Source organism: Giraffa tippelskirchi, chromosome 3, assembly GCF_054371585.1.
Source record: "Giraffa tippelskirchi isolate mGirTip1 chromosome 3, T2T-mGirTip1v1.2.pri, whole genome shotgun sequence".
Taxonomy (NCBI): Eukaryota; Metazoa; Chordata; class Mammalia; order Artiodactyla; family Giraffidae; genus Giraffa; species Giraffa tippelskirchi.
The window spans coordinates 51,782,763-51,795,963 of NC_137277.1; the positions used below are offsets into that span (position 1 = coordinate 51,782,763).

The following is a 13,201-nucleotide window of genomic DNA, read 5'->3' on the forward strand; positions in this document are numbered from 1 at the left end:
TGTGTTGTCTTTTGGTAATCCACTCCATTCCAAAATACTAAAGTGCATTAATCTGTACAAATTCATTCACTTGAAAGGGATTCATATCTAAACTGCTTCAGCACAGGAACTCTCAGAATGTGTGCTAAACAGTGAGACTACTGTACTTTTATACAATTTATACCTTTATATAATACCTTTATATATGTCTACTTCTATACAATTTATACCTTTACACCTTTATACAATGAAAGTGATTATCCTTTTCCTACTGCCATGAGTGGATATACTTTAAGAAGTTTAAGAGGCTGATTTGTGTTTCATGAAAATAACAATTTTCTACTGTATTATTTATCAGCTGTAAATAATTCTAGCAAAACTTTTAAAATGTCAAGCAGAGTTTTAGCACAAGTTATCTCAGAGGTTTTTACTAATCACATTGGAAAATAAGTTTTTAGTCTTCTGGTTCCACTTCAAGAATGATAAAAGTATCTCTATACTCTCCTAAAATATTCAATAAAATGACAAAGGACAACAGAAGAGAAGAGAAGACAACACTGAAGTTAGAAAGATGAACTACTAGAAACAGAGACCAGAAAAAAGTGGAATCTAAGGCTTAGCAAAGGAAGTCACAACAAGCTGATTACATCACAAAACCCTGGAAATCATCAGGACTTTTACATCTCTGAAGACCAAGGTGCTTGGTGAGTGTGAATAGAGAAATGATTCATTTTTGGTTTGAATGACACTTTTAGACTCCTAAATTCATTTTCTCTATGGTTTGCAAAGCTGAGATTCCTACAATACCATAACAATGGCAGCTGGGCTTCTAGTCAGATAATGCTTAAAATCCTGCAATGACTATTTTACCCTGAGTAAAAAACAAAGTCCTTATAATATCCTGTCAAAGCTTTCCATGATCTGTCTACCCTTTTCCCCTTCATCTTCTACTATTCTATTCCTCCCTCTCTCACTGTTCTTTCAAGAGCTTCCTTGATATTCCTCAACAGGTCAGACACACTCTTGACTGTTCTTTTTATCTGGAACATTCTTCCTCCAAATATCTGCATGGTCAACTCCCTCACTTCCTTCAAGTCTTTAAATGTTACCTTATTTATGAGACTTTATTTAAAATAATCCACTATCTCAACATTGATTCCCCCTTATCTGGCTCTGCTTTTCCCTCCAGAGCATTTCTCATGGTTGTCTGTCCCTTCACTAGACTATAAGCCTCTAAATGTCAGGGATCTCGTCTCTGTTTACTGAACTATCCCCAATGCCTCGAGCAGTGCCTGGCACATAGTAAGTGCTCAGTAAAGACTTGCTAAATTAATACATGAATCTAAAAGCCACAGAGGATTGAGATACTGTATTTGCATTAATAATTCTAAGATACAGTATGTTGTACTTTGAAGTAAATCACCTTTATTTGTTACAAAGTGGTACTACTGCTGCTACTTGTCTGTCCTGGTATTAAGACAAAGAGTCATAAGAGAAATAAGGTTTGGAATCAATGAAGGTATTTGCTAGTTTATAAACTATCTGAATGACAGAGCTATCATAGCTAGCTAATCTATTCACCAATGTCCAGAATTAGAAGCACTCTATACCCTATAAATTAAGGTTTGAAATAGAAGTAATCAAAAGAATAATTGACATTTTCTCACAATGCTATCAAATATGATATATGTCACTATTATCTCAATGTGCCTCAGATTTATCCTCAAACTGAAATCTCAAATATACAAAACCTTTTTTCCATAGGAACATAGTGCTTGCTAACCCACCTGTCAATGGGGTATATGTTTTACAGTTATCTGTTAGAATGATTCTGTTCTATCAATGAATAAGCATTTATTTCTTAAGAGAAGTCTTCTATCTCACCATATTAGATGCTAAATGTTTCCTGAAATGTCTAACAGATACCAACATAAATCATTAAAATAGTATTTCTATCTACTTTGACATGTATTTTCTTATTTAATACTTAGAGTCATGAAATAGGAACCAGAGGGTGTGCTCTCTGACTTGGATGTGAAAATTATGTTGGAAGAAATGGTCAAATAGTGGCAGGGTTAGGGCAGGGAAGATTTTAAATATACAAATACACATAACTACTCATAGGGGGAAAGTATAAGAACCTACCCCTCCACCCCCAGTCACTAACCTGAAAGACTAGTCTGTGTTGAGGTGAATAAAACAACTATATTAAGTTGTCCTCTGGCAGAAGCATAAAAACTGCCACACTGTTCACATAAGTAGTTGTTAAGCTAGTGGGCAGTAACATTAAAAAGAAAAATCCTACTGCACAGGGCTCTTTAAGGAATAAAAATGAGTAAACCAAATGCAATACCTAAAGACAACTTTTTGTTATTTTATTGAATGGTTCTCACAGCAAAGAACTGAAATGAAGTCAATGATATCAAGAGTATCAAGTCACAATATATTAAAAATATAAATTATTTACATTATACATCCTTCTATATTTAACGCTGATAATAGAAATAAAAACTGTGATTTTTTTTTTAAAGAGATGCCAGATTAAAAACTCAAGTTAGCATTTCATCACTGTCCAATTATAAAGTATACAGACACTTTTGTGAACAGGAACAACACACCTCTCCTTTTCTAAAAGCAACTTTCACATAAAGCCAAATTTGTAACTACAGAGATAATTTCAGTCAGATATAAAAGCAAATACAGACAAACTGGAAAAGAATAATTAGGTACAGCCATGAACAGGAACCTCTGTAATGCCCAAAGCAAACCAAAATTACTTTTATTAACTGTATCTCCTTCTTTTCACTATGACAAAGCAGCACACTACCCTAAAAAGTACTTGTAGCGAATTTAACATGGCTTACAGCTTATGCTTTTATGTCTTTATTCAAAAGAAATTCTTTCAGACAAGATGTGACAACATTTTAGAACTAGCAATTATAAAAGGAGGTAAGCTATAATTCAAGAACTGTTAATGAAGAAATGAATTTAATAAATCTCAAAAAAATTAATAGTACCTTTTCTAATACCATCTCCAATATTCAGAACCAATCCTTAAACTGAGTCAAGCTAGCTGTACTGCATTAAAATAAGATATCAAATAAGGAAGACTTAGAAAAAAATCTTAACAAGAAAAAAAACTTAAAAGATTTAGAATACAGTAAATCCAAGCAAGTTTATTTCATCACAGATGTCTATGAAACAAAGTAATTAAAATCTATCTTTTAGAGATCAAATAATGCATTATAATAACTATATAGATACAATAAAAATCTGATATATTACTGATACAACATAAAAGCTAATTCTACTAATGGACATTATGGTTACGATATCCTGATGTATCCTTTATACTGAACAAGACATCATGATAAGAACTATGCTCTAGTACAGTTCTTTGTTCAGGGTTTAGAAAGATTCCTTGTGAATCAGAATAGCAGATTATTTTAAGCTGTCACAAATTCTACTAAAACTAAACTCTTGAAAAAATATGTCAAAAAGTAACTGTAATGTTTCTTGGAAGAAATTTTGCTTTTTAAAAAAAGTTACAAGGTCTTAACCCACTATTCTAAAATAGATGTTATCATTAACAAAGAAACTAAAATTAATTAGACACAAAAAGAAAATAAAGATATTTGTCACAGATGTGTATATCTTGTGTGGGAGATACACTAAGCTCCACCCAACCTCTCTCTCCTCCAATTAAATTCTAACAAATTAGAAAAGGAATTTTGCTTTAAAGTGGCTACTAAAAAATGCCAGGCTGGATGAAGCACAAGCTGGAATCAAGTTTTCCAGGAGAAAAATCAGTAACCCCAGATATGCAGATGATACCACCCTTATGGCAGAAAGTGAAAAGGAACTAAAGAGCCTGTTGACGAAGGTGAAAGAGGAGAGTGAAAAAAGGTGGCTTAAAAGTCAACATTCAAAAAACTAAGATCATGGCATCCCATCCCATCACTTCATGGTAAACAGACAGGAAAACAGTGAAAGACTTTATTTTCCTGGGCTCCAAAATCACTGCAGATGGTGACTGCAGCCATGAAATTAAAAGATGCTTGCTCTATGGAAGAAAAGCTATGACCTAGACAGCATATTAAAAAGCAGAGACATTACTTTGCCAACAAAGGTCTGTCTAGTCAAAGCCACGGTTTTTCCAGTAGTCATGTATGGATGTGAGAGTTGGACCATAAAGAAAGCTGAGCGTCAAAGAATTGATGCTTCTGAACCGTGGTGTTGGAGAAGACTCTTGAGAGTCCCTTGGACTGCAAGGAGATCCAACCAGTCAATCCTAAAGGAAATCAGTCCTGAATATTCATTGGAAGGACTGATGCTGAAGCTGAAACTCCAATACTTTGGCCACCTGATGCAAAAGAACTGACTCATTAGAAAAGACCCTGATTCTGGGAAAGACTGAAGGCAGGAGAAGGGGATGACAGAGGATGAGATGATTGGATGGCATCACCAACTCGATGGACATGAGTTTGAGCAAGCTCTGGGAGTTGGTGATGGACAGGGAAGCCTGGTGTGCTGCAGTCAGTGAGGTCACAAAGACTTGGACACAACTGAGTGACTGAACTGAACCAAGCTACTAAAAAATTTGGCATCAACTCCTGCACATGAAGCCTAAGAATAAAGGAAATGCTTAGAAATGATGAAGTAATTACTCTTCAAGAGTCAAGCGGCCATCACCAACTAAAACTGATTAGCAAAATAAAGAGTATGTCTTTCTTTTATCTACTTATTATTAACACCTATTACAACTCTTTAATACAAATCAGTGGAAAACTTCATTTATTTATGCCAAATGTAAACTGAGTTGCCACTTAACAAAAACAGGTCTAAATTTCTCCTTTATTATTTCCTAAAAAGGCACAAATCTGTAAAAGTCAACTAGTATAAAGAAACTTTATTTCTACTGATGCATTCTTGCCACTCTTTGTAACCAAACCACTAAGCAGCACCCTATAATCTTTCTACACTAAGCTACTTAAAGCTTTTGATCTCTATAAATGGAATTATTTTCCACTCTGGCTCTGTATTCCTACTATATTTTATATATACCTGTATCAGAGAATTTAATATTATTTTCCATTAGATTACAATTTCATTTAGGGCCAGGACCAAATTTATCTTATACTCCAACATCTTACAGCATCTTGTATGTTACAGAAACTTCAGTTTTATTCAAATTGATAATGCATCTTTGAGGAATATGAATTTAAAAAAGATAACTTCCTACAAAAGCAGAAAGAATAATGTAGGAGTTGCAACAACCTTCTAATTAATTAACCTCATTAAAATTAAGTGTTACACATTCTAAGACTTTCAAAACTAAAAGTATTGAAAAGGATAATAGAAATTTACAGTGACTGGGTAATGGGAATCCACAAATTTTAATATAAAACAAACTAAGCTTTTGAATGGATTACTATATGGCCAGAAATGTGTTTGACATATTACATCTTTAAAAATATAGAATATTTCTATAAAGAATTTAAGAAGATTGTTTAAATGCCATTAAGGAAGTATAACAGTAATTTAGGGTATTTATAATTCTTTTTAGAGAATTTATTTTTAATGATAAGGGACATCTGACTTTGTCAACTGGCTTTGCCATGTGCTGTAAGGAGATGACCAATCCTCATGATTTCCTATCTCAAGTAATATTAAGAGTAGGCACTTGAATTAATAAGTTATTTCAACAAGATCTCTTTAGTTGTGAGAAAAAATAACTTTTGTTTCGGCATAATACAAACACTGAAGACCATGCCGGGTATTTTACTATGGTTTCGAGAGAAAGAGTACGGGAGAGCTCTCAAGTGAAACTAATCATTAAACATGTTTAGCATAACTAATAGAATAACTTATTCTAGATTCCTATTTCTGTTAAAAGTTATTCATGACTTTCAAGGACCTCAACATGACTAACATTTCAGGTTGGAGAATTCCTTGTTGTATGGGATAACCCTATACACTGTAAGGTATTTAGCAGCATCCCTGGCCTCTACCTATCAGATGGCAGTAGCACACTCTCGGTCATGACAGACAATGTATCTCTAGGCATTGCCAAATGTCACCTGGGAGGGGTGTGTGTGTTTGTGTGGTGTGTGTGACAATGTATCTCTAGACATTGCCAAATGCCACGTGGGAGGGGTGTGTGTGTGTGTGAAAGGCAGCCAGAAACTGTTCCAACCGCCATAGAACAGTAACTCCAGGGGAAAAAAAAATCATCTAGATGATTAAAACATAAAAGACCAAAACTTCTAACCTACCAAGTATAAAAGTTATACTCCAGAAATGCTTCCTAGTTCATATAGCAGCTAAGCCTCTGAAGGCTGACTTTCTGTGGTATCTACTCTATTCTAATCTGGTATTACAATATAAAAACAAGGATTCTATCTACAAGTAATTTATGATACAACACACATTTTAGTAACCAGCATAACCAAACAGTATTCATGAGACATTTTTTAAAAACCCTTATTCTATCTTTTTGCTGTTTGTTTTTTATGAGGTAGAAAAAATGGTTGACCAGTAACAGAGGCATGTTATTTCCTTCATTTACATAAACATGATCCAGAACCATTCTACTCTGCATGCTACCTTTCTACAGTGTTTCTCATACTTATTCAATGAGAAAAATGTCAAAGAAGTTTAAAACAGACTCTAAGGTTAAGCTGTATTAATTTCTAAAAGACCTTCATTTAACTTACAGGTAACTCACGCACACAAGCAGCCAACATACTTGAAAGTTACAGCTAAAATTCCTAGATCTAATGAACATATCCATAAAAACTCACTCTTAACGTTCTTAAAACTGAAAATATTTACATCACTATTTTTTTAACATACATTTATTAAAGAAGAAAATATAACATCTAGAAAGAAATGTTTTAAAATCATGAAGTAATTTAGGGCCATACTGTCATTTCATTCATCCAACATTTCCTGAATGTCCACTAAATGTCTAGGATTGTTCTAGGGGTGTGGGTGTGTGCACATGTGTGCACACAGGCCTGTGTATGTGTTTATGCTGGAAAAACACGGTAGTACACAAGACAAAATTCTTACCCTCATAGAGTTTACATTCTAATGGGGGAAGAGACCATTAACAAATATGTAATTTCAGATAATTATATATATATGGAAAACAGGAAAGCAGTTCACAGGACAGGCAGTCACTTGGGAATTAAAGAGAAGCCACAGTTTAGTTACAGCGGTCAAGGAAATACTTCCTGAGAAGGTAAATTTCGAGTTTGACTGAACAAAAAGGAGTGAGCTGTCCCCCCTCCCCCACTACCCCATAATGCAGTTCTAAAGGCCTTGAGGAATGACCTTAACTTTCTGACAGAACAGCAAGAAAGCTGATGTGGTTAAGTCAGGAAGCAAATAGGAGAGTAGTAAATACAAGTGAAGAACCAGGTATGCAGGAGATTGTGCAGAAACCTTACAGATGAGGAAAAGAGAATGGATGTTATTCTAATGTAAAGGGGAACTACTTGTTTCCAAGACATCATTTGTTTTCAAGAGATCTGTTGACTAATTTAGTAACTAAGTTAGTCATCTTCCATGATCATAAGGATATCCTAAAGTCTCTCAATTTGAAATTCATTTTAATTTTTAAAAAAGTCATACTAGAATGCTTTTACAATTCAAAGGGCTAGACAAAGCACACAGATACATCTGTTAAAATAATAATTAAGGAACTTCAAAAAAAAATACATCTCTGTAGGGAAAATGAGAGGCTATAAACGGATTGGGCATTTTACTTTACTTTTTTGAGCTTCAGGGAAGCTCAAAAATCAATGAAACACAAGCAAAATTAAAAAAAAAAGAAAAAAAAAATCAATGAAACACTGTAAAGAAAGTTCATAGCTTAGAATATGCACGAGGGGGCTAAAGGCAAACTACATAAACAGGAGAGCCAAACTGCCTAAAAAACAGAGAAAACTTCTACTTTTATCTCTAGAAAGAAATGAAAAAGCTGAAAATGGAGAAACAGTGTTCCTTTTTTAAAATAACCATTTTTTAAATTAAAGCATAGTTAATTTACACTGTTCTATTACTTTCAGGTGTACAGTGATTCTGTGTGTGTGTGTATATACATTCTTTTCCAGATTCTTTTCTATTACAGGTTATTACAAGATATTGTAATATAGTTCTCTGTGCTGTACAGCAGGTCTTTGTTGTTTATCTATTTTATATATACTAGTATGGTTCTGTTAATCTCAAACTCCTAGTTTATCCCCCTCCTCTACCCCCGCCCCAGTCCTGAAGGTGTTCCTTTTCTAAGAAAAATGAATAAATAACCTGCTGAAGGCACAAGATCTGTCATTCTTTTTATCCTGAAAGTTTAGGTATAAGGCCTCCCCTCCAAAACATCCCCTACCCCATTACCACAAAGCAAAGTGTCTGGAACTGATACACAATTGATACTGAAATATTTATTGAATGAGTAAGTCCTGTCAATTGACAAGGTTCTATCTTTACACACAAATTTCCACTCAGCTCCTCTATTCCCTCATTCTAAAATGTGTAAGATGAGGAGCTTCCCTGGTGATCCAGAGGCTAAGACTCTGCACTTCCAATGCAGGGGGCATGGGTTTGATCCCTGATCAGGGAAGTAGGATCCCATATGCTGCAATAAATAAATAAATAAATAAATAAATAAAATGTGTAAGATGAAACAATAATATGATGAGAATCAGTATAGTAAAGAAAAAGACTAAAACAAAGTACTTATTCTAAAGGAAAAAAAAAGTTACAGGACATTAAACAAGGAGGTGCTATCTTTTTTTTAATTTAGAAATTAAAAACACATGAATAATAAATAGTAAAACTTTAAAAAAAAGAGCTAGAAGTTGAGGAATCCCCTCAGAAAAAAAAATTGAGAGAAAATACAAAAGTTCAACATCTGAATTCTAGAAATTCCACAGAGAATGGAGGAAAAAATAGAGACATTATCCAAGAAAAAAGTAACTTTCAGTGACGGAACAACAACAAAAAAAGACTTCAAATTAAACCAGCCCTCCTCAAAAGTTCAGTGTTAAGAAATGAATAAAAGATCACTACATATATATGTGCGTGCGTGCGCATGTGTGTATCTATACACACACACACACATTCTTGTGAAATTTTAACATTCTAAGCAAAAGACCCTAAAAATTTTCACTGACAACAGACTGACAGAGAAGGAAATGTAATCTCTGCACACTACTTGGCCTTGTATTGACAAATAGGTAGATAGTTTTAATGACTATACTAGTAAAATGAATATAATGGTTGGTTTTCACCTTAAAAAAAACCCAATAACTGATTCACTTTGCTGTACACCTGAAACTAACACGACACTGTAAATCAACTATACTCCAATAAAAAATTAGGGGGAAAAACCCCACTATAGATAAAAATGCAAAAAGCTTGTGGGACCGATGATAATCAGAACAGAGAAAGTAAAGGGAGACCTGAAAATAAGACGATTTTTGTCCCAAAGTGCATCATACATAACGTGTACATATGACACACTTTGTGGACAAAGAAGGCAGACCACAGAACAGAGGAAGATATCTGCAGCACATGTAACTAACACAAGATTAATAACCAGAAGATACAAAGAATAAATCAGGGTGGGGGGGCGGTGAAAGACCAAAAATGGACTAAAAATTCTATCCAAAGCATATATAACTAATATGAGATTAATAACCAGGATATGAAAGAAATACAACAGGGGGAAAAAAGAAAATAGACTAAAATATGATATACACTATAGGCCCATAAACACTTTAAGTGCTGCTTAACCTTACTAGGAAACTATAAAACATATAGTAAGACAATAATATGCCGTTCTGCATGCAGCAGACTAGAAAATTAAAGTCTCTTAATACCAAGTACTGAGGAAAATGTAGAATAGTTATTCTCATACTCTGCTGTTTGATGAGGGTGTAAACTAGTATAGTTTAGAAAGTAATTTGGCAACAACCTTTAATGCTGAATATCAATATACCCCATGGCGCAGCAATTCCACTTTTTGCTATATTCCCTAGAGGAATTCTTACATACAAGTGTACAAGGAAATGTGTACAAAAAAATTCACTGCTACACTTTTGTGAAAAATTGAAAAAAATCAACATGCCATCTCAAGAGAGTAAATTGTGTAAACTTTGGCTAATATATTTATAACAAAGAAATACTAGAAAGCAAGTGAAATTAATTATCTAGAGCCACATGTATAAAAACATGTATAGAAGTGATAAATACCACATTCAGGACAGTGGAAGGAATAATAGAGGAAAAATAATAGTATACAGAAGTGTTAATTGTATGTAAAATTCTTAAGTTGGCTGATGGACCAACTTAGTTGACGGATAAATGTTATTATTTTCTGCGCTTTTTTTGTGACTAAAATATTTCATAATGAAGAGGTCCCCTGAGGAAAAAATACAGTAGAGAAGTTATCCAAAATTAATACTCAACTACTGAAAGGATTTATTACTGTAAATCCAACCCTGAAACCATTCTGGCGTCTATTAAGAACTTATATCATTTCTACCCTTAAATTTTAATTGACTATTAAAAAAAATACATACTCCGTAACTGATGTTACACTTTCCTGTCCAAAAGGTCCAACTGGATCATCCTTGAATTTATCACTTGGAAGTTGAGGTGGTAAAAACTCTAAATCTTTTTTCTTTGGGACCTTGTAATACTTCCAGGCTATATTAGCTTCATCTTCTTCCAAGTTTACTGCTGTACCAACATACATTGTAGGTTCTACAGCTTCCTGGAATTGAGCTGGGAAAGACTGGGATAAACTGTCTATCCCATCCTCCACTGGTTTAGAAGGAATCAAGGGATCCGGTGTTGGCATTTGATAAAAATGTTGACTTTGCGGAGTTGAGGGTGTTTTTGTCACTCCTTCATCAACCACATCACAGGGGTGAGGACTAAGTGGGGGTGGTTGAGGTGAATTTGCCATTTCAGTGCCATGCATTTGAGGAGTCTTTGCTACATCATTAGTTCGGATATTTGAAAATCTCACTTGACTGTCTGGAGCAGAGATCACAAGTCTTTGGCTGGCTGAATCTGCGTCCATGCCAACATCATCGCTAACAGATACACGATGGTGAAAAGGAGTCAAGGGGCGTTTCTGTGGTTTTTCACTCTTTTCTTGCTTTTCATTGGTCTTGTGCTTCGGAAGTACTTGTTGCTGCTGACTTAAAGATGGTGCCTGTCCTTGTTGTCCAGGATTTCTAGGTTTGAGATTTTTGTGCCTGAAAAATTAAAACAAAGGTGTATTTATAGCATAACTATTGTATCAAAGTATACAAGTTAACAGTATTAGAAATTTCATATGTCATTTGTTTTTCACACATAATCCTAAAATTATTTAAATTTACATAGGAAAATTCTGTTTAGAGGCCTAAAACTAAGACCATGCAGAAAGGCTCATAAAAGTCAATTCTGTCATGCTCATTTAATATGGGATCAGATAGGCAAAGATGATTTGCCTTACATAATTTAAGTATCTTAGTATCTGAATCTATATAGAGATAAGCTTCTAGTTAAGATAAAAAGGTATAAAATGGACTCAAATTTATCCATTAAACCCTCTCCCCTGAGGGAACACACTGAGATACCCTTCTATGCAGAGCCTGGGACCTCGAATTGTACAGGAGGGGAAAAAAGCATGAAAATTAAAACTGCAGTTATGCCGAAACGACACAAGAGAAACCCATTCTGACCATGACACCAAAATCAAAGACATGGTAAGAAGAGGAAATCACAGAACAAAATTTCTAAAGAAAACAGATGTACCTGGTGATTATACGGTTGTATATACTTGTCAGAACTCAAAACTGCCCACCTGAGAAGGGTGAGTGTTACTCTATTAAAATTATACCTCAATAAATTTCACTTTAAAAATGTAAAAAAGAAAAAGAACACAGATGTAAATCAGTAACAAAAGATAAGCAATTGAGAAATGCATAAATTAAGAACACATCATAATCAAACGGGATTTGTACCATGAATCTAAGGTTTAACATTCACAAGAAAAAAAAAACCAGTATTACTCATCATATTAACAGAATAAAACAGAAAACTATATGATTATCTCAATAAATATAGAAAAAACCCAACAAAATTCAATACTTATTCATATAAAAAGATTCAGCTAGCAAGTACCAGAACTTAATCCAATAAACTTCAGTTCAGTTCAGTCGCTCAGTTGTGCCCGACACTTTGCTACCCCATGGACTGCAGCACGCCAGGCTTCCCTGGTCCGTCACCAACTCCCGGAGTTTACTCAAACTCAAGCTCATTGAGACAGTGATGCCATCCAACCATCTCATTCTCTGTCGTCCCCTTCTCCTTCCGCCTTCAATCTTCCCCAGCATCAGGGTCTTTTCAAATGAGTTCTTCGCATCAGGTGGCCAAAGTACTGGAGTTTCAGCTTCAGCATCAGTCCTTCCAATGAATATTCAGGACTGATTTCCTTTAGGATGGACTGACTAGATCTCCGTGCAGTCCAAGGGACTCTCAAGAGTCTTCTCCAACAACATAGTTCAAAGAATCAATTCTTTGGTGCTCAGCTTTCTTTATGGTCCACTCTCACATCCATACATGACTACTGGAAAAACCATAGCTTTGACTAGATGGACCTTTGTTGGCAAAGTAATGTCTTGCTTTTTAATATGCTGACTAGGTTGGTCAGAACTTTTCTTCCAAGGAGCAAGCATCTTTTAATTTCATGGCTGCAGTCACCATCTGCTGTGATTTTGGAGCCCCCCAAAATAAAGTCTGTCACTATTTCCTCTGTTTCCCCATCTATTTGCCAGGAAGTGATGGGACCAGATGCCATGATCTTAGTTTTCTGAATGTTGAGTTTTAAGCCAACTTTTTCTACTCTTACACTTTCATCAAGAGGCCCTTTAGTTCTTCCTCACTTTCTGTCATAAGGGTGGTGTCATCTGCAAATCTGAGGTTATTGATATTTCTCCCAGCAATCTTCATTCCAGCTTGTGCTTCATCCAGCCCAGCATTTCACATGATGTACTCTGCACAGAAGTTAAATAAGCAGGGTGACAATATACAGCCTTGACGTACTCGTTTCCCTATTTGGAACATGTCTGTTGTTCCATGTCCAGTTCTAACTGTTGCTTCTTGACCTACATACAGATTTCTCAGGAGGAAGGTAAGATGGTCTGATATTCCCATCTCT

The 13,201-nt window shown here is 34.8% G+C and overlaps 1 protein-coding gene across 3 annotated transcripts in view; it reads right to left on the reverse strand.

Moving 5' to 3' along the window:
* Positions 1–13,201, reverse strand: part of MED13 (mediator complex subunit 13) — a 99,078-nt gene that overhangs the window by 45,357 nt on the left and 40,520 nt on the right. For all 3 annotated transcript variants that reach the window (XR_014080724.1, XM_081585024.1, XM_081585023.1), the window contains one exon: positions 10,569–11,252. Coding sequence is in view for 2 of the 3 variants with exons in the window: in XM_081585024.1 (XP_081441150.1) it covers positions 10,569–11,252 (684 nt within the window). In the remaining variant the exon portion in view is untranslated. The remainder of the gene's footprint in view (positions 1–10,568; positions 11,253–13,201) is intronic.